Here is a 23,285-nt window from a genome sequence, read left to right as displayed (position 1 = left end):
AGCTGGAAACTCTCAACACTTACCAATCTCCCTTTTCCGTTCGTTTGTTGTGCAGCTGTGGAAAAATTCTGTCATAAGACTTTCCAGTGCACGCAGAGAGGCCTCTTCAGACGCCTGAGGGAAAAAATAGTGATCTTGCATTAAGCTATCCAAAGTTTAAAGCTGAGTCATTGAGGATCCAAAGAATTCACCAATGTACACATGCACAGCTCTAAAATAGTATCTTAAAATAAAATGAATGGTTCTTATTGCCAAGCTTAGCAGGAGTGCTTGAGTAGATTAGAAACTAGGAATTAGAGATTGGATAAGACCGATATAAAAAGTTGACTCTGCTAAAATATGGAAGCAGTGATTTAGACTTGGAACATTTGGAATTCAACTGGAAAGCACATAAAACTGGTTGTGACTTTTACAATGATCAGCAAGATTTAAGAGACTTTGGGGGTGGGAGGCATGGCCACAGTTGCATAGCTATGACATTCGAGGCATCGGAGTTCAATTCCGGAATCTTCTGAAGGCAAGTTTGTATATTCTCCCTGTCACCACATGGGTTTCCTCTGGATTTCCTCCCACAGTCTAAATCAACATACTAGTTGGTAGGTTAATGGACAGGGCGGTTCACAGGACTGGAAGGTCTGGTCCTCACTGTATCTCTGAATAAAAATAAAAGTAATTAAAATCTACTGGAATGAGCAAGGTACATGGAATTAATGCTGATGTGGGATTAGTGTAGATAGATGTGAAGGGCAGCCTAGACTTGATGAGCTAAATAGCCTATTTCCCTGCTGTAGAGCTCTACGACTGTAAGATTACTGCAAGAATTCATTTATTTATTTAATTGATTGAGATGCAGCACAGAATAAGTCCTTCGAACCACACCACCCAACAATCCGAGCCTAATCTCAGGACAATCTACAATGAACAATTAATCTACTAACCAGTATATCTTTAGACTGTGGGAGGAAATCAGAGCACCCAGAAGAAACCCATATGGTCACAGTGAGAACGTACAAACTCCTCACAGGGAGTGGCAGGAATTATTGATTCTAACCATATATAATTACTATCAAGAAAGAAATCTGGGTGAGCCAACTACACAGTCCCAATCTTGTGTCGGTCTGTATGGTCTTTGGCAGCAGGATTGCTGAAAACTATCTACTGTGCATACAGAGAGTACAGTTTACTCTGCTTTAGAATCAGCTCTTGGGATTGGACCAAAGTCACAGCCTTAGCCAATGGCATAGAGTGGTCAAACAGGAGTCATCACTTTGTCATGGCTAAGAGCATATAACATCCAGTTAGAACCATATTTAAAGATAAAGATCAGCTTTATTTGTCATGTACATCAAAACATACAGCGAAATGCATTGTTTGAATCAATGACCAACACAGTCCGTGGATGTACTGGGGTCAGCCCACAAGTGCAGCCATATTTCCGGTACCAATATAGCATGCTCGCAATTAACCCTGTCCAATATGTCTTTGGAATGCAGGAGGAAACCAGAGCGCCCGGAGGAAACCCACATGTAGTCACAGGGAGAACAAAGAAACACTGAAATGAATGCCGATTGGGGATACGGAAAAGCATTAGCTAACTGCTACGCCATCACGCCACCCATTTTGTGCACTCTGACAAGTACTAACTCGTGGTTAAGGCGCACTTAGCACATTGACTCCAAAAAGGACTGCCTTAAACTTGCCTCTCCACTCAGCATCTTTAAGTACCCACACAGGTTTAACATCAGTTATACAAAATGAAGAAAAGAAAATTCAAAATTCTGCAATCCAGGTTTCTTGGGGAATCAGAGTATAATCATTTTAAAAAGAACAGCCACCTTGATCAGTTGTTAAAAAAAAAAACCACCAGGCTCAAGGTCAGTTCCTATCCTGCTGTTAGAAGACTACTTAATGGACTTCTTGCACAAGACAGACTCTTGACCTCATAATCTACTTCATCGTGGCTTAGCACCAGTCTGCCTGTACTGCACTGCACCTCTTCTGCAACTGCTTTCTCAATCTATAAGACGTGCCCTCAGTTCAAAAGCTCACCTCATCATTCTGAAGCCTGCCAAGGAAACATTTGTCTCATTATTATTTAGATCCTTGGGTTTATTGGAAACAACTTCATTCAATTACATGGAATGTATAAATGACCTTTAGAGCTATTGCTGGTAAGATGCACTTCATATGCTTTCATTCAGAACAAACACAGTGGGTAAACACTTAAAATACTGCAGTTTTTTTTAAACTGGAGCAAAGTTCCCTGTTTTCTGCTGGATGTAAAGGGCCATTTTAATGCACCAGTTGTCAACAACAGTGCTGGACTAATGTCAGAAGATGAGCATTTTAAACAGCTGAGAGTTAGGATTGAGGACCTAGTGTCAGAAATTGTGATTGTAGAAAAATTGAAATTATATATAAAATCTCTTGTATTACTTTTCAGGATCTGGGTACCTCGGCAAGGCCACCATTTATTGAACATCTCGAGCTAAGAAAACAGCAGCAAACGGAACTATTCTGGTAAAGGTTCACCCACATCACTTGGACCCAATGAGTGCAACTTTGAACACCACCACTTGCATATGTTGTTCTCTACGTGCTGGATCTTAGTGGTAGGAGACCTGACACATGGGAGATGCTGATGGGCAGTGCACGCAAGACACTGCACTAACAGACCCTTCAACCCATGATGTCTGTGTACACCATGATGCTAATTTAAACAATTCCACCTGTCTACACATGGGCTATTTCTCTGTTCATCTGCCTGTCTGAATACTGTATCTGCTTCCACCACTTCCCCTGGCAGCTCTAAAAAACTTACGAAGCAAATTTCCTTCAAACCTTTTCCCTCACACCTTAAATATCTTTTAAACTTGTTTTCCCTTTAGTAACTGACAGTGTTTGAAAAGGCAATCTACCTTGGCTACACCTCCCAGTTTTATATAGTTCTGCCAGGTTTCCCCTCAGCCCCTGACACTCTGGAGGAAAAAACCCAATAATTGGAGATAATATTCTCTGACCTAGACACATTGCAGTAAACAATGTCTGCAATCTCTTCAAAATTTCCACATCCTTCCTAGAATATGGCAATCAGAACCACACTAAATACACCCCTTTGGCCTCACCGAGGTTTTATACAACTGCAACAAGATTTCCCAAATCTACTCAACAATCTGATTGTGGATGTGGCACCTGTCAAGCAGATTGCTTTTCTGAGATAACAACAAACTGCTTGAATGTTGTGTGAGCTGTGCCCACCTGAGCAAGAAGAGAATTTCATCACACTCCTCACTTGCACTTTGTGGATGAGGGTAAGAGACTGGGGAGTCAAAAGGCGGGTTACTTCTGAAGTTACTCATTACCACGGTATTTAATTTGCTGCCCAAATGAATTTCTGCTTAATGGCTGACAGTGGGGAATTATGATGAAGTAAATCCACTGAATTAAATTTTACAAAATTCTGATTTGACCACAGTTGTATTATTGTGCAGAGTTCTGGTTGCCACACTATCGTCTAATTACATGAGTGTGATTAGAGTGGAAAGGAAGCATGGGACATTCACCAGCATGTTTGTTGACTGTGATGAAATGTTTCAGTTACAGTTTTAGTTGGAACAAACACAGCTAAGAGGGGGCAGGTTGGGAGGAATACAAAATCATGAGGGGCATAGATGGAGGTGATAATGAGAAATGTTTTCCCAGAGCAGAGACTTCTAAATCAGAGGGCACAAGTTCAAGGACAAGAGTGAGAGGCTGTGGACAAATAATATTTGCTATCTGGAGGGTTTGCAATCTGGGACAAGCACTTAAATCAGCATTTCATTGACAGCTATGGACCACGTGTTGCCAATTCAACAGCACAATTATTCTTTGGCACTTAGCTGGCCAGGCTGAATACTGCTTGGATCAGGCTGTGCGCAGGTACATTTGCTGTGGAAATGTTCATAGAAATCAGCAAACATTCTCAGGGTTTTAAGTGTTTGGGCTTAGGACCAAGCCCAGAGGAACTGGTTCACTAATTGACTTTAGAAAAGGAAATCTTACTCAAACTGGCATGAGACTCTAGACCCATGAAAACATGCCTATTAACTGTTCTGTCAGATGGTCTAGTGAGCTACTCCACTGAGTCAAAACATTACAAAAAGAAAACCCAGCAAATCATCTGTTGGAACAGAGAATGACACACCCAACCGCATTTTATACCCAGCTGCCGAAATCCCAAAACATTGCATACTGTCCTACACATGACCATGCAATAGCTGACTTGCTCAGTGCAGCAGACTCAGCTAAAGGCTACACTTCTCCATCAGTATCACTGGGTAACTCATTCCTTTCACAGAGGTGGCAGGGCACTGACACAGAGCTAGGAGAGAGGTGCTCTCGGTCAGCTCACTCATCTTCAAGATGGAGAACCTAGTACAGTACAGCACAGGAAGAAGCCCTTTGGCCCACTGTGTTGTACCAATCTATTTTAATTAGTAATCAAATGGGCAACCTAAATAATCTCTTCTGCCTACACAATGTCCATGTCCTTTCATTTTCCTCATGTTTCTGCCTCTACCACCTGCCTAGGCAGCGCATTCCCAGCTCCCACCACTCTCTGTGCCCCTCACCTCTCCTTTGAGATTACCTCCTCTCACATTAAATGCATGCCCTCTGATATTAGTCATTTCAACCCTTGTCCATGGCTCTCATATTCTTATAAACTTCTGTAAGATCTGCCCTCAGCCTCTGGCGCTCAGAGTTCTTGTCCCACTGACAACCTGAGGACACCTGTTAACACATAAAACTGCGTAACACTGGAACAGGCACTTCAGTGCACAATGCTAAAATTAAACTAATCCCATCTGCCTGCACACGGTCTCCGTCCTCCTATTCCCTGTATATTTATGTATCTGACTAAAAACCCCTTAAACATCACTATCACGTTTCCATCACCACCCCGTCAGCACGCCCAAGCACCCACCACTCTAAGTGGGGGGAAATAACTTGCCCTACACCTCTGCTTCAATGTTTCTCCTTCACGTTAAAGCCATGTCCTTGAGCATTTAATATTTTACATATTTTTTGTGTGACTACATGCGTACTCACTATGTGCTGTGTGTCTTGTGCTGCGTATACTTTGCACCTTGGCCCCAGAAGAACATTGTCTCATTTGGCTATATTCTTATGGTTGAATGATAAACTTGAATTTGAATTTCTTCCTTGGATCAGAATAACTGTCTTATCTACATTACAGTCATAGTAAAGTACAGCACACAAACTGGCCATTTGGCCCATTTAGTACATGCAAAAAGCATTTAAACTGTCTACTCCCATCTACCTGCACCAGGACCATAAACCTCCATACCCCTACCATCCATGTACCTATCCAAACTTCTCTTAAATGTTGAAATCGAGCTCACATGCACCACTTGCGCTGGCAGCTCATTTTACACTCACGACCTTCTGAGTGACTGAGTTTTTCCCTGAGATTCCTCTTAAAACATTACACCTTTCACCCTTAACCTATGACCTGTAGTTGTAGCCCAACCCAACCTCACTGGAAAAAGCCTACTTACATTTATACTTTCTATACCCCTCTTAATTTTGTATACCTTTATCAAATCTCCCTCACTCTTTTATGTTCCAAGGAATAAAGTCATAATCTACAAAGCCATTTCCAGAAAAGTTGGGATATTTTCCAAAATGCAATAAAAACAGAAGTCTGTGATATGTTAATTCATGTGAACATTTAACTGACAAAAGTACAAAGAAAAGATTTTCAATAGTTTTACTGACCAACTTAATTGTATTTTGTAAATATACACAAATTTAGAATTTGATGGCTGCAACACACCCAACAAAAGTTGGGACAGAGGCATGTTTACCATTGTGTTACATCACCTTTCCTTTTAATAACACTTTTTAATCATTTTGGAACTGAGGATACTAATTGTAGTAGATTTGCAATTGAAAATTTTGTCCATTCTTGCTTGATACAAGACTTCAGCTGCTCAACAGTCCGTGGTCTCCGTTGTCTTGATTCTCCTCTTCATGATGCGCCATACATTTTCAATAGGAGATAGATCTGGACTGGCAGCAGGCCAGTCAAGCACATGCACTCTGTGTCTACAAAGCCACGCTGTTGTAGCCCATGCAGAATGTGGTCTGGGATTGTCCTGCTGAAATAAGCATGGACGTCCTGGAAAGAGACGTCGCCTTGATGGCAACATATGTCTCTCTAAAATCCTAATATACACCTCAGAGTCAATGGTATCTTCACATACATGCAACTCACCCATGCCGTGGGCACTGATGCATCCCCATACCATCACAGATGCTGGCTTTTGCACCTTTCGCTGATAACAATCAGGATGGTCGTTTTCATCTTTGGCATGGAGAACTCGACGCCCGTTTTTTCCAAAAACTAGCTGAAATATGGACTCATCTGACCACAGCACACGGTTCCACAGTCTTTCGGTCTATCTGAGATGAGCTCGGGCCCAGAGAACTCGCTGGCGTTTCTGCATAGAGTTAATGTATGGCTTCCTCCTTGCATAATACAGTTTCAAGTTGCATTTCTGGATGCAGCGACGGACTGCGTTGAGTGACAATGGTTTTCCGAAGTACTCCCAAGCCCAGGTGGCTATAATTATCACAGTAGCATGACGGTTTCTTTGGCAGTGCCGCCTGAGGGTTCGAAGATCACGCGCATTCAACAGTGGTTTCCGACCTTGCCCTTTACACACTGAGATGTCTCTGAATTCTCTGAATCTTTTCACAATATTATGTACTGTAGATGTTGAAAGACCTAAATTCTCTGCAATCTTGCGTTGGGAAATGTTCCTTTTGAACTGACTAACAATTCTCTCACGAATTTTGGCACAAAGGGGTGAGCCACGACCCATCCTTGCTTGCAAAGACTGAGCCTTTGATGGACGCTACTTTTATACCAAGTCATGATACCTCACTTGCTACCAATTAACCTGCTTAATGTGGAGTCTTCCAAACCGGTGTTACTTGAATATTCTGTGCACTTTTCAATCTTATTTTAACTCTGTCCCAACTTTTGTTGAGTGTGTTGCAGCCATCAAATTCTAAATTTGTGTATATTTACAAAATACAATTAAGTTGGTCAGTAAAACTATTGAAAATCTTTTCTTTGTACTTTTGTCAGTTAAATAAATGTTTGCGTGAATTAACATATCACAGATTTCTGTTTTTATTGCATTTTGAAAAATATCCCAACTTTTCTGGAAATGGGGTTTGTATTTAATCTTTCTTTGTAACTCAGATCCTCCAGTTCCAGCAACAGCCTTGTAAATTTTCTCTATACTTTTTCAATCTTATTTACATCTTTCCTATAAGTAGGTGACCAAAACCGTAGACCGCACTCCAAATTATAACTCATCAATGTCCTAAGCAATTTCAACATCACAGCCCATCTCTTGCATTCAGTACAGGTAGTCCCCGAGTTACGAACGTCCAACTTACAGACAACTCGTACTTACGAACTGAGGAAGGAGAACGCCGCCCGCCATTTTAAGTTGGATCCCGGCACCGTCCGCCATTTTAATTAGTTGCTGTTGACACTGTGTTGAGTGTTTAACTTTGTATTTGGCTTAAAATTTTCTTAGTAAGATTCACCCTGACCCCCAACCCCCCCCATTCCGGTCGGCTGCCAGGCTGGAGAACAAAGGTTTCAGAGTTCGATCCAGTGACAGACTGCTCCCATGCCGGGTTGATGTCGATCCAGTGACTCCCGTACCATCCGTGCTGGGCTGATATCGAGCTCGCAACTCGACCTTGTTTAAAAAAAACACTGCCACCTCCAGATTAAATTCCCATGTGGAATATTGTGAATGATCAAATACCCAAACCCAGCACAGCCCCCACTTGTCCCATTCAGCCTGTCTCAGTGCAGTGGTCGTTAGGACCCAGCGGAGCTCGGGGCCCACTGTGTTTCTGTTCCATTGACGGTGTGCGGTGGTCCTTAAGGCCCAGCAGACCTTGGGAGCCAGCTGAGGTCGGGACCTGACGCCCGCAGTGTTTCTGTTCCACTGACGGGAAGCGATCGCGATTGAAAATAAAGTGGAAATAATAAAGCGTTTGGAAAGAGGTGAAACACCATCGGTCATTAGAAAAGCGTTAGGCTACAGTCGGTCAACGCTCAGAACAATTTTAAAGGATAACAGATGAAGTGAGAATAATGGAGCATGTGAAAAGCCCTACCCCGATGAAAGCTACTATTATTACTAAGCAACACAGTGGTTTAATTATTGGAATACATATGTTTCTTAAGAGTTTTATATGCATAGAAAGGTAAAATATATACTAAGACAAACACTTGACTAACTGACGCTAAATAATACTGGATGTACTTGTTCCGACTTACGTACAAATCCGACTTAAAAGACGGACTCAGGAACGGAACTCGTACGTAACCCAGGGATTGCCTGTACTTTGATTTATGAAGGTCAATGTGCCAAAAACTTTCTTTACAACCCTATCTATCTGAGATGGCACTTTCAGTGAATTATGGACCTGTATTCTCAGAGCACTTTGTTCTACAGTACTCCTCAGTGTCCTACTGTTCACTATGTATGGGAACACCAAAGCTTCTGAGTGGAAAATCCTACAAAAGGTAGTGGATTCGGCCCAGTACATCACAGGTAAAACCCTGCCAACGATTGAGCACATCTACATGAAATGTTGCCATAGATAAGCAGCAAAGATACTCACCAGTCAGGCCAAGCTCTTTTCTCACTGTTATCAGGTAGAAGATTCAGGACTTGCATGACCAGGTTCAAGAACAGTTACCACCCCTCAACCAAAAGGCTCTTGAATAAAAGGGATATTTTACACCTATTCCATTTCCTGCTTCACTTTAAGGACTCTTTATCTTGTTATTTCATAGTCTTATTATTTATTGCTACATATTTATACTTGTATTTGCACAGTTTGTTGTTTATGGATTCTGTTTACAGTTACTGTTTTATAGATTTACTAAGTATGCCTGCTGGAAAAAGAAATTCAGGGTTGTATGTGGTGACATGTATGTACTCTGTATGTATGTAAACAAATTTGACTTTAAACTTTAAGGCTTACCCTGGTTGGTCCTACTGAAGTGCAGCACCTCACACTTGTCTGCATTGAATTCTATCTGCCATTTTTCAGCTGGCAGATTCCAACGCACGCTATGGCAGTTTTCTTTACTGTCCCCTACACCCCTAAACTTGGTGTCATCTGCAAATCTACTGAAGCACATTATCATCCAGATCATTGATATAGATGATAAACAATGAACCTAGCACTGATCCCTGCAGCACATCTCCAGTCAGAGAGGCAACCCTCCATTACCACTCTCTGTCTTCTCCCACAAAGCCAATGTCTAATCCAATTTACTACCTCATCCTGAATGTTGAGCAACGGAAACTTCTTGACCAGACTCCCACTTGGGACCTTGTCAAATGCCTTACTGAAGTCCATGTAGACACATCCACTGTCTTGCCTTCATCAACTTTCCTGGTAACATCCTTGAAAAACTCTATATGACTGGGTTAGACATGACCTACCATGCACAAAGCAATACTGACTATCCTTAATCAGTCCCTGTCTATCCAAATACTTATATATCCAGTCCCTCAGAATACCTTCCAATAACTTTCCCACTACTGATGTCAGGCTCACTAGCCTATGATTTCCTGATTAATTTTTAGAGCCTTTCTTAAGCAGCAGAACAACATTACCTAACCTCCAATCCTCCAGTACCTCACCTGTCACTAAGGATGATTTAAATATCTCTGCTAAAGCCTCAGCATTTTCTGCACTCGACTCCCACGGAGTCCGAAGGAACACCTTGTCAGGCCCTAGGGATTTGCCCACCCTAATTTGCCTTAAGACAGCAAAAACCTTCTCCTCTGTAATCCGTATAGGGTCCATGACCTTGCTGCTGCTTTGCCTCGCTTCTATAGACTGTGCCCATCTCTTGAAAAAGATGCAAAAAAAATCCATTTAAGATCACACCCATCTCTTGCATGGATTACCATTCTAATCTTCCAGAGGTCTAATTTTGTCCCCTGCAATCCTTTTGCTCTTAACACATCTGCAGAATTCTTTAAGATTCTCCTTCACTTGTTCTGACTTCTTTCTTGTGTTCTCTTGCATTTCTTGTACTCCATAAGCACCTCATTTGTTCCTACCTGTCTATGCCTGCTATACACTGCCTCTTTTTCTTAACCAGGCCTGAATATCTCTTGTATTGTGTTGTTGTAATTTACTGATATTCAGTATGGGCTTGTATAAGCGAGGACTAGGCATCAAGCAGCAGCGTCACAGGGCTCTTTTATTCCGTGAATGCGTTCTTTTGTGTGACAGTTGGTTTTGTGTTTAAGCACCTCGACCCTGTACTAACTTTTGGCTGTATTCATGAGTACTCATGTATGGTAACAATGAAACTTGAATTGAACTGAATGAAAATCAAGGTTCTCTACACCCATTACCCATACCTTTTATTCTGACAGGCATATACTAGCATTGTGCGCTCAAAATTTCACTTTTGAAGGCCTCCCACTTACCTAGTTTTGCCAGAAAACAGCCTGTCCCAATCCAACTTGCCAGATCCTTTCTGATACCATCAAAATTGGCCTTTCTCCCTTTTAGAAACTCAAACCACAGATATGATAGATATGACCTATCTTTTTGCACATTTACTTTGAAGTTAATGGCACTATGATCACAAAATTTTATTCACTTCTGACAGGCCTCCACTGCTTTGGAGAAAACGACCCAAGTTGTCCAACCTCTCAAAGACTGTATCCTCTAAATCAGGCAGCATCCTCGTAAACCTCTTTGAAAGCCTCCACATTTTTCCCGTAATGAGGCACCAGAACTACAAACAATATTCAAACAGCAGCCTACCAAAGTTCTATACAACTGCAACATGATTTCCTGATTCTTTTTCTCCGGCCCCTAGTGACTAAGGCAAGCATAGCATACATCTTGTGTACCACCCTAACTACCTGCATTGCCACTTTCAGGAACTATGGAATTGGACTTCGGAATCCTGTGGTATATCAATGCTGTTAAGAGTCCAGCAGACACCGGGTGCAAGACCTTCAGACCTGCAGGCACTGAGTGTAAAAGAAGACAAATTGTACTTATATAAAAAAATACTGAGAACGTGAGTTGTAATGAGTGCTTGGAAGTGAATCTGGTGGTTGGAGAGTTCACAGTTGAGGTGATTGAAGTTATCAACACTGGCTCAGGAGCCTGATGGTTGTAGGGTAATAAATGTTCCTGAACACGGTGGTGTGAGTCTGAGGCTCCTGCCTAATGGTAGTAGCAAGAAGAAAGCATGGCCTGGATTGTGGTTGGAGGCAGGATCTTTGATGATGGATGCTGCTTTCTTGTGGCAGTACTTTCCATGTAAGCGTACTCAGTGGTGGTGGGAGGACTCTGCCTGTGATGGACTGGGCCTTAAATGCAGATAAATCAAACCCAAGAAATGAGTGCCCTGGTCCACTTTCAAATCATAATAATTAAAAATGTCAATGACAGTCCTATTGAGTAGCACATTTCTGCACATAACGGCTCAGTGAAACCAAGTTTGCCTTTGATCAGAACAATTCACTCTTGATGACACGACAGTGGTGGGGTTCAACACCATCAACAATGAGACAGCCTATAGACAGGAGGTGGAAGAGCTTGAGGTCTGGTGCTAGGCAAATAACTTCTTCCTTAATGCCACCATGACAAAGAAGATGATTCATAGCAAGAGAAAATCTGCAGATGCTGGACATCTAGAGCAACACACACACACACAAAAAGCTGGAGAAACTCAGCAGGCCAGGCAACATCTATGGAAGAGCATAGCTGACGTTTCGGGCCAAGACCCTTCATCTCAGCCTGAAACATCGAATGTACTCTTTTCCATAAATGTTGTCTCTGAGTTCATCCAGCATTTTGTGTGTATTGAAAAGGAGATGTTTATAAACTTCAGGAGAACTTGGACCACTCACACCCTTCTTTACACTGGCAGCACAGCAGTGGATACTGTGAGCAGTTTCAAACTCCTGGGGGTGCACATCTTGCACAACTTCTCATGGTCCCAGAACACATCCCACACAATCAAGAAAGCTCACCAACACCTTTACTTTTTAAGGAGGCTGAAGAGATACGCATTATCCACATCAACACTAACAGCCTTCTACAGATATGCAGTAGAGAGCATTCGAACAAGCTGCATCACTGCACGGTACACAAGCTGCACTGTGGCGGACAGGAAGGCTCTACAATGGGTAGTCAAAACTGTCCAATGCATCACTGACACCAGCCTATCCACCATCAAGGACAGACATACATAAAGGTGTTGGAAAAGGGTCAGTAACATCATGAAGGATCCCAACAACCCTGCTCATGGACTGTTTGTCCCCACTCCCTTCAAGGAGGAGGCTACGTAGCATCCACATCAGGACCACCAGCTTCAAAAACAATTACTTTCCCCAAGCAGTAAGGCTGATCAACACCTCCACCCACTAACCCACCCCTCCACACCAAGGCAATGAGAATGGGCAACAAATGCTAGTCTCGCTGAAGATGCCTACATAACACAATTAAAAAGTTGCTTTGTAACTCCAAATCATTAAACTAACTGCAAGAAAAAGACAGAAGACCAAGAGATGCAGGTCTTAGTTTGTTTTTACTTTAAGCGAAGCGCACACATAACCCGTGGTAGTGTCATGTTGTATGCACAAAGACGAGAAAATCTGCAGAAGCTGGAAATCCAAGCAACTCAGACAAAATGCTGGAGGAACTCACCAGGCCAAGCAGCATCTATGGAAAAGAGTAAACAGTTGCGCTTTGGGCCAAGACCTTTCATCAGGACTCGTATGCAATTCACTTATTTTCACATATAACTTGTAATGAATTATTTAAATAAACAAGAATGCTTAACCAAACAATATTTACAATATTACTCAAATACTACTGAAATATTAAATACACAACAGTTTTCATTGTAATATAGGTGTAAAGAAAATTTGTTTGGATCTTGATTCATGAAAATTGCCGGGATAAAAGGATACTCATGAAGGGTTGTACTTACAGTAATCATACCCTCTCTTCTGCAGAAGTTGTTTATAAAATACTATGACTTCTACATATCAAGCACCATTGACAAATTGCACATTAGTATTTCACAACTATTGGTCATTTCTCAGCCATGGGGTAATTGAGAACCTGGCCAAGTTTCAGAGGCAGTACGGAAATACTTGTACAGAGTGCGGTCTACAGGAAGTACACATGAAATAGGAAGTGAACTCTGCAGCTTTAAGAACTCCATTTCTAATATCACTCACACACTCCACATGCTACGTCAAGCAAATTAACAAAAGTCTATCATTCGCAGTTCTATCATGCATTGGGGCTGAAAATGTCTGCTTTTGGAACCCAGAGTTTTAAGAGAACTGCAGCTTTAGGAAATCTCATGTTATTGGGGGGGGGGGGGGGGGGGAGGGGGAGAGAGAAATAGTAGTGGATAAGGCCCAGTCCATCACAGGTAAAGCCCTCCTCACCACTGAGCATATCTACATGGAACATTGTCGTAGAAAAGCAGCATCCATCATCAAGGACCCCCCCATCACCCAGTTTGCGCTCTCTTCTCACTGCTACCATCAGGGAAGAGGTACAGGAGCCTCAGGACTCACAACACCAGGCTCAGGAACAGTTATTATCCCTCAACCATCAGGCTCTTGAACCAGAGGGGATAACTTCATTTGTCCCATCACTGAAACCTATGAATTCACTTTCAAGGACTCTTCGCCTAATTCTTTGATATTTATTGCTTATTTATTTATTATTGTTGTTATCATTATTTCTTATTTTTGTATTTGCACAGTTTGTTGTGTTCTGCACTCTGACTGAACACCTGGTTGGGCGTTTTGTCATTGATTCTGTTATGGCTATACTGTAGATTTATTGAGTATGCCCACAAGAAAATGAATCTCAGGGTTGTATATAGTAACATACATGTACTTTGATAATAAATTTACTTTGAACTTTTAACTATAAAGACAGCAGATAGATTGAAATATCAAGCGTATTACCCCTTCAAGGTGGGTAGTATCTCAAGATGGAAATATATCGCCAGTGGCTCTAACTTTTGACTTAATTCTACCTCCTACCCAAGATCCACAAACCAGCTTGTCCCGGTAGATCCATTGTTTCACCTTGTTCCTGCCCCACTGAACTCATATTGGTATACCTCACCTCTGTCTTATGCTCCATAGTTCAGTCCCTTCCTACCTACACCCATGACACTTCACACATTCCGGATCATTTCAATAATTCCTAGTTCCCTGGCCCCCATTATCTTATTTTCACTGTGGATGTCCAGTCCCTATACACCTCCATCCCCCACCAAGAAGGCATCAAGGCTCTCTGCTTCTTTCTGGACACCAGACCCAGCCAGTTCCCCACCACCACCACTCTCCTCTGTCTAGTGGAACTTGTCATCACTCTAAATAATTTCTCCTTTGGCTCATCCCACTTCCTTCAAACAAAAGGTGTAGCCATGGACACTTGCGTGGATCCCAGCTTACACTGGTGTCCGCCCCCCACTTTTCCTACGCTACATCAGTGACTGCACCGGTGCTGCTTGCTGTACCCATGCCGAGCTTGTCAGTTTTATCAACTTTCCCTTCAACTTCCAGCCTGCCCTCAAACTTAACTGCTCCATTTCCAACACTTCCCTCCCCTTTCTCAATCTCACTGCCCCTATCTCTGGAGGTAGGTTATCTACTGATGTCTATTATAATCCACAGGCTCTCACAGTTACTTGGACTATACCTCTTCCCACCCTGTTACTTGTAAAAACAAAATCCCCTTCTCTCAATTCCTCCATCTCCGCTGCATCTGCTTAGGGTGAGGCTTTTCATTCTAGAAATAAGGAGATGTCCTCCTTTTCCAAAGAAAGGGGCTTCCCTTCCTCCACCATTAATGCTGTCCTCAACTGCATCCCTTACATTTCACGCAGTCTGCTCTTACCCCATCCTCTCACCACCCTATCAAGGATAGGGTTCCTCTTGTGCTCACCTACCACCAGCCTCTGTGTCCAGCTCCTGAGTCTCTGCAAGTTCCACCTACGCGACTCCCTTGTCCATTCATTCCTCCCCACTGATCACCCTCCTGACACTTATCCTTGCAAGCGGAACAAATGCTACACCTGCCCCTGTACCTCCGCCCTTACTACCATTCAGGGTCCTAACAGTCCTTCCAGGTGAGCCAACACTTCACCCGAGTCTGTTGGGGTTATATACTGTGTGTGGTGCTCCCGGTGTGGCCTCTCGTATATCAATGAGACCTGAAGTAGACTGGGAGACCGTTTCACCGAGCACCTATGCTCCACCCGCCAGAAGAAGCGGGATCTCCCAGTGACCACCCATTTTAATTCCACTTCCCATTCCAATTCTGATACGCCAATCCAAGACCTCCTCTGTCGCAATGAGGCTGCACTCAGGTTGGAGGAACGACACTTTAAAATTCTGTCTGGGTAGCCTCCAACCTGATGGCATGAACATTGATTACTCGAACTTCCCGGTAATGCCCACCCTCTCCTTCACCATTCCCCAGCCCGTTTTCCCTCTCTCACCATATCTCCTTGCCAGCCCAACACCTTCCTCAGGTGCTCTTCCATGGCCTTCTGTCCTCCCCTAATAGATACCCTTTTCTCCAGCCCTATTATTGCTTTCACCAATCAACTTCCCAGTGCTTTACTTCATCCATACCCCTCCCCCCTCCCCCTTTTAGATCTACTCCAGTCTTGCTGAAGGGAGCTTTTTCTCCCTAGTCCTGCCGAAGGGTCTCGGCCCAAAATGTTGCCTGTAGTTTTTTTCCCATAGAAGTTGCCTGGCCTGCTGAGTTCCTCCAGCATATTGTGTGGATTTCCAGCATCTGCAGACTTTCTCTTGTTTGAGAATGATATGCAAGACAAGTTTTTCCATGGTATCTCAGTGCATATGTCAATATTAAACCAATTTACCTTAACTCTTCCACAGCAATTAAAGATTTTTTTCCCTGAGGGGGATAAATTGATTCTGTATAACAAAAGATTTTAAAACATCTCCCTATACTTGGTCCATTTGAGGGAGATTTTCTTTATTATTGGCTTTATTATTATTTCTTTCTTTATTGGCCTTGGCATCTTTAGAGACTCAGTAGCTACTTCACATCTCTCCTTCACTGAAGTAGATTGTAATTGCTGCTTAATAAATATTCAGTTAGACTTTTAACCAAACTTATCTCTTTACACATTATTAGTTCTACTGTGCTCTAAAAATGTTGGTCAAATGTACCTTGAGGCTATAAAGCAAAGGTAGTCTGAATGAAACCATTCACTCTCTGATCACACTGCACCTAACTGCTATGGAACATGTGATAAGTCACTTTAGAATTTATTGATTTGCCTTCAATGTATAAAACAAATAAAAGGATTTAGCACAGTGCATCATACCACAATACTAACAGAGATTAGTCATTATATTGGGTGAAGATATTGCCATATCAGATTGCCTTCCTAGTCACACAAAATGCAGCCTGATAACACTTGGTTCACACACAGAATTCTGGAGGAATTCAGCAGGCAAGGCAGCATCAATGGAAAAGAGTACAGTCAACGTTTTGGGCCAAGACTCTTCAGCAGGACTGGAGAAAAAAAGATGAGGAGTAGAGTTGGGGGGAGGGGAGAGAGAAATGCAAGGTGATAGGTGAAGCCAGGAGGGGGAGGGGTTAAGTATAACATTGTGAAGTTGATCGGTGAAAGAGATACAAGGCTAGAGAAGGGGGTGTTTAATAGGAGAGGACAGAAGGCCGTGGAAGAAAGCAAAGGGGAGAGGAGTACCAGAGGGAGGCAATGGGTAGGCAAGGAGATAAGGTGAAAGAGAAAAGGGGATGGAGAATGGTGAAGGGGGGGGGGGGGGAGGCATTATTGAAAGTTCGAGTAATCGTGCTCATGCTATCAGGTTGGAGGTCACCCAGACGGAATACAAGGTGTTGTTACTCCAACCTGATTGTGGCCTCATCACAACAGTGGATGGAACATCGGTGCTCAGTGAAGAGGTCCACCAATCTACATCAGGTCTCACCGATATACAGCAGGACAAGAAAATGAACCTCAGGGTAGTATATGATGACATATATCAAAGTCCATAGTAAGTTTATAATCAAAGTACATATATGTCACCATATACAACCCTGAGATGAATTTACTTGCAGGCATACACAGTAAATCCAAGAAACACAATAGAATCAATGATAGACCATACCCAACAGGACAGAGAAACAACCAATGTGCAAATAACAACAAACTGCAAATGCAAAAGAAAAAAAATAATAATTCTAAATTTTAAGCAATAAAGATCAAGAACATGGAACAGTTCAGTGCTGGGGTGAGTGAAGTTAAGTGAAGTTATCCCCACTGGTTCAAGAGCCTGATGGTTGAGGGGTAATAATTGTTCCTGAACCTGGTATTGTGGGCCCTGAGGCTCCTATACCTTCTTCCCGATGGCAGCAATGAGAAGAGAGCATGGCCTAGATGGTGGGGTCCTTGATGATGGATGCTGCTTTCCCTCAACAACACTGTGTAGATGTGCTCAATGGTGGGGAAGGCTTTATTCACAATGGACTGGGCCGTATCCACTACTTTTTGTAAGCTTGTCCACGCAAAGACATCGGTGTTTCCATACCAGGCTGTGATGCAACCAGTCACTATACTCTCCACCACACATCTATAGAAGTTTGTCAAAGTTTTAGACATCATGCCAAATCCTCAAACTATCAAGGAAGTCGAGGCGCTATTGTGCTTTTAAAGTAAAATTTCTTCGAACTTGAACTTTGAAAATGAGTCAAACCAGCTTCTAAATACTTAGGTAGAGAAATGCAGGAAGAGCAAAAAACTGAAGGTAGAAAGTTCATCAAAAACTACAAATGATAGAATATGCTGAAGCCAGCAGGTGACCAGTCGAAGTGGATAAGGAAAGTGATACAGACATGGGAATATAGAAAATGGAGTAAAGAAGAGAGAATGCTTGACAAAGAGAAGTTTAAATTCTTTTTAAGAAACATCTGTGTTGAGGCTCATCACTGTGTTCTCCCCGTCTCCAACTCCTTAACTTAGCAACATCTTGTCACCTTCACAGACTGCCCCATTAACATTTTTGTAGACAATAAGTCAATTTTGCTCACAAGTTAAAAAATACACAAAAATTACAGATTTGTGAAAACCAGTGCACATCTCCACAGCATCAAAGGTATTTATTTATTTAGAGATACAGTGCAGAACAGGCCCTTCCTGCCCAGCCATGCTACCCAGCAACTCACCGATTTAACTCTAGCCTAATCACAGCACAATTTACAATGATTAATTAACCTACTAACCAGTACAGTCAGCCCTCCTTATCCACGAGGGATTGGTTCCGGGGCCCCTCGCGTATACCAAAATTTGCGGATGCTCAAGTCCCTTATTCAACCTGTCTCAATGCGATGGATCTTAGGACCCAGCAGAACCCCAGACCTGTCTCAGTGCGGTGGACATTAGGACCCAGCACCAGAGCTCTGAATGTGCAGTGTTTCTGTTCACAAAAATAATCACGATTTTTAAAAAAAATTTTTAATTGAATTTTCAAATAGGTTACAGAAGGAAAAAAAATTATCAACCCTTCCCCCCCTCCCCCCTAACATATCCCTATAGAAAGAGAAGAAAAAAGAAAGAAAGAATGCCTGGTTATCGGAAGATCCCCACATGCTCCATGGAGTCCATAATAGCTTTAGTATATATATTTATTTATTTCCCCAGCTAACCAATAATTTTATCTCCGGAGCACCTACCGTATATATTTAATCCTATCTTTTGTAAATAAGGGTGCCAAATTTTCAAAAATATTTCATATTTATCTCTTAAATTATAAGTAATTTTTTCAAGTGGAATGCAGCTAAAAATTTCTTTCTTCCAACAATCTATACTTAAGTATGAATCCGATTTCCAAGTAACTGCAATAGCCTTTTTGGCTACTGCCAATGCAATTTTTATGAATTTTTTCTGATATTTATTCAGTTTGGATTTCGGTTTTATCCCTTCAATATCGCCTAGTAAAAATAATGTTGGATTATGTGGAAGTTGTGTTCCAATAATTTGTTCCAATAAAATTCTTAAATTTGTCAAAAAAGGTTGTATTTTAAAACAAGACCAAGTAGAGTGTAAAAAATTACCAATTTCTTGATTACATCGGAAACATTGATCAGATAAATTTGGGTTTAATTAATTTATTTTTTGTGGTGTAATATATAATTGATGTAAAAATTATATTGCACTAATCTTAACCGGACATTTGTTGTATTTGTCATACTGTCAAGACATAGTCTTGACCAACTTGTTTCTTCAATTTTAATATTCAAATCAGTTTCCCATTTTTGTCTTGACTTATGAATTCCTTGTTTAATTGCCTGTTTTTGAATCAAACTATACATACAAGAAATATTTTTTTTAATTTTTCCTTTTTGAATTAAAGTTTCTATTTCATTAGGTTTCGGCAGTAACATTGTTTGACCCAATTTATCTCTTAAATAAGCCCTTAATTGGAAATAACAAAAAAAGTGTTGTTTGATATTTTGTATTTATTCTTTAATTGATCAAATGACATTAATATACCTCCTTCAAAACAATCTCCTATATATCTAATCCCTTTCTGAAACCAATTGTATAAAAGTTGGTTATCCATTGTAAAAGGAATAAGTTTATTTTGAATTAAAGGTCTCTTTGCTAATAAAGATTTCTTTATCTCATCATCAACATTCATCTTATCCCATAAATCAATCAAATGTTTTAATATAGGAGATTCTTTCTTTTCCTGTATCCATTTAGATTCCCACATATATAAAATCTTCTGGTATATTTTCTCCTATTTTATCTAATTCTATTCTAATCCATGCCGGTTTATCTTCATCAAAAAAAGATGCAATAAATCTAAGTTGATTTGCTTTATAATAATTCTTAAAGTTTAGAAGTTGTAACCCTCCTAGGTCAAATTTCCATGTCAATTTTTCCAACGATATTCTTGACATCTTACCTTTCCAAAGGAACTTCCTCACACATTTATTTAACTCTTGAAAAAACTTCTGCTGTAATTGTATTGGTAATGTTTGGAATAAATATTGTAATCTAGGGAATATATTCATTTTTACAGCATTTACTCTGCCTACTAATGTTATTGGTAACGTCATCCATTTATCAAGATCTTCTTGAATCTTTTTTATATAAATTAAATTATTTACCATTATTAAATTCTTTATATCATTATCAACTCTTATACCTAAATATTTTATACCATTTATCGGCCATCTAAATTGAGTTATTAGTCAACATTGACTATAATCTCCTTTAGTAAGGGGTAGAATTTCACTTTTATCCCAATTTATTTTGTAGCCTGATATTTTCCCATATTCTTCCAATCTAGAAGATAATTTACGCAGCGAATACAATGGGTTTGTTAAATAAAGCAAAACATCGTCAGCAAATAAATTAATCTTATATTCTTCCTGGTTAACTCTGAAACCCATAATATCTGGATCCGTTTTCTAATTAATTCAGCTAATGGTTCTATCGCCAACACAAATAAAGCAGGTGATAATGGACAACCTTATCTAGTTGACCTTGTTAACTGAAATGATGTTGAAATTTGACCATTTGTCACTACTTTAGCTTTGGGATTAGTATTTAAGGTTTTAATCCATTTTATAAAAGATGCTCCTAATCCATATTTTTCCAATACCTTAAATAAAAAATCCCATTCCAATCTATCAAATGCTTTTTCTGCATCTAAGGCAACTGCCACACTCATTTCCTCCCTCTTGTGCCAAATGAATTATGCTAAGTAACCAAGTTACATTATCTGCCAATTGTCTATTTTTGATAAATCCTGTTTGATCCATATGTATTAATTTTGGTAAGTATTTACATAATCTATTAGATAAAATTTTTGCTATTATTTTATAGTCAGTATTCAACAAAGAAATAGGTCTATATGATGTTGGTTTTAAAAGATCTATCTTTTTTTGGCAATACTATTAAAACAGCTGTCAAAAAAGATTCTGGAAGTTTATGCGTTCATTCCGCTTGGTATATTAACTCCATAAAAGGAGGAATTAGTAAATCTTTAAACTTTTTATAAAATTCGGATGTAAAACCATCTTCTCCTGGGGATTTATTACTCTGAAGTGATCCTAGAGCTTCTTCGACCTCTTTCTAATCCCTTCTGTTCTTCCGAATTCAATTTTGGAAGAGTTATTTGTGATAAAAACCTTTCTATCTCGACATTATCATTTTGTGATTCTGATTGATACAGTTCAGAATAAAAATTCTTAAAAGTTTCATTAATTTCTAAAGGTTTATAAGTAATTTTATTTACACTTGTTCTAATTGCATTTATCGTTTTGGAAATCTGGTCTGTTTTTAACTGCCAAGCAAGAATCCTGTGTGATCTTTCACCTAGTTCGTAATATCTCTGCTTAGTTCTCATAATTGCTTTTTCTGTTCAGTATGTCTGAAGTGTATTATATCGTAACTTCTTGTTAACAAGTTGTCTTCGTTTTTCTTCTGTCATATATCTTTGAGATTCTTTTTCTAATTTTGTAATCTCTTTTTCTAATTGATCTATTTCTACCATATATTCCTTCTTAATTTTAGAAGTATAACTTATTATCTGGCCTCTCAAATATGCCTTCATTGCTTCCCATACTATAAATTTATCATCAACTGAATGTAAATTTGTATCTAAAAAAACTGAATCTGCTTTTTCATAAAAATCACAAAAATCTTGATGTTTTAATAATATTGAATTAAATCTCCATCTGTAAATCGATTCCTCTTTATCCATCGTTATCATTGTCATTGTCAAGGGGGAATGATCTGACAATATTCTTGCTTTATATTCCATTTTTTTCACTCTGTCTTGAATATTCGTTGATAATAGGAAAAAATCTATTCTTGAATAAGTTTTATGTCTATTTGAAAAAAATGAGTAATCTCTTTTGGATTAATTCTTCTCCATATATCAATCAAATTTAAATCTTTCATCAATGATAAAGTTAATTTTGCTACTTTTGATTTTGTAACAACCTTTGTTGATCTATCTAAAACTGGGTCTAGACAAAAATTAAAATCTCCACCTATTAATATTTTGTCATGTGCATCAGCCAAATTCAAAAAGGCCTCTTGTATAAATTTTACATCATTTTCATTTGGTGCATAAATATTCATAAGAGTCCATAGTTCTGAAAAATTTTGACAATGTATAATTACATATCTCCCCGCAAAATCAATTAATACATTGTATTTTAATTGGTAAAGTTTTATTAACCAAAATTGCAACTCCCCTCGCCTTTAAATTAAATGAAGCTGCAATAACATTTCCAACCCAATCTCTTTAATTTCTGATGTTCTATCTCTGTTAAGTGTGTTTCTTGTAAAAAAGCTCTATCTATTTTCATTTTTTTAATGTATGTTAAAATTCTTTTTCTTTTCACCAGTCCATTAAGCCCATTAACATTAAAACTTAAAAACTTCAGCAGTCATTATTTTTAACAGGGTTACTCCAATCTATAGTAATACCTAACCTTTCAACTTTCGTAGTACCTTGGGGAATCTTTTAAAAATTCTCCATGTTGCTATGCGTCTCCCCCCCCCGATTGTCCAGGCAAAGAAAGAAAAAGAAAAATAGATTAAAGAAAAAAATAACAAAATACCCCCCTACTAATGTTGTGAATAAAAAAAAACACATTACCCCCCCTCCGTTGTACGGGTCATGGCAATCGCCATGATTACACACGCGAGTCCCGTAGCAATCGATCCGAAGCTCCCCCGTAACATAAAAAAGTATATATATGAAAGGAAAAAATATCACTACTCTTGATTAATATTTCTCAAATTTTTACCTTTCTCCCCCTGTATCATATAATTAAGAATATATTTAAATATTCTTCTGTCCTTAAACATCCATCAACTCCATTCACTGTCCCTGTCTTCATCTTTAATCCGTTTCACTTTTAAATCTTTGGCTGTGGTTAGCGAATATTTAGGAGTTCTTGTGCAAATTCTTCCGCATCCCGATAATCAGTTAAAAAAATCTTCTTTTTCCGTCATCCAAAAATATAATTAGGGTTGCCGGGTGGCGCAATATAAATTTATAACCTTTTTCCCATAAAACTTTTTTCGCTGGGTTGAATTCCTTCTTTCTCTTCAGAAGGTCATAACT

General features: G+C 39.9%; 1 protein-coding gene across 3 annotated transcripts in view; it reads right to left on the bottom strand.

The window, feature by feature from the left end:
• The window catches only part of xpo6 (exportin 6), a 164,106-nt gene that overhangs the window by 111,481 nt on the left and 29,340 nt on the right, over window positions 1–23,285 (bottom strand). For all 3 annotated transcript variants that reach the window (XM_073060061.1, XM_073060062.1, XM_073060060.1), the window contains exon 2: window positions 24–114. In XM_073060061.1, coding sequence (XP_072916162.1) covers window positions 24–114 — 91 coding nt within the window. The remainder of the gene's footprint in view (window positions 1–23; window positions 115–23,285) is intronic.

This window comes from Hemitrygon akajei, chromosome 11 (genome assembly GCF_048418815.1).
Source record: "Hemitrygon akajei chromosome 11, sHemAka1.3, whole genome shotgun sequence".
NCBI classification, from domain to species: Eukaryota; Metazoa; Chordata; class Chondrichthyes; order Myliobatiformes; family Dasyatidae; genus Hemitrygon; species Hemitrygon akajei.
This window is presented reverse-complemented; position numbering and strand designations above follow the sequence as displayed.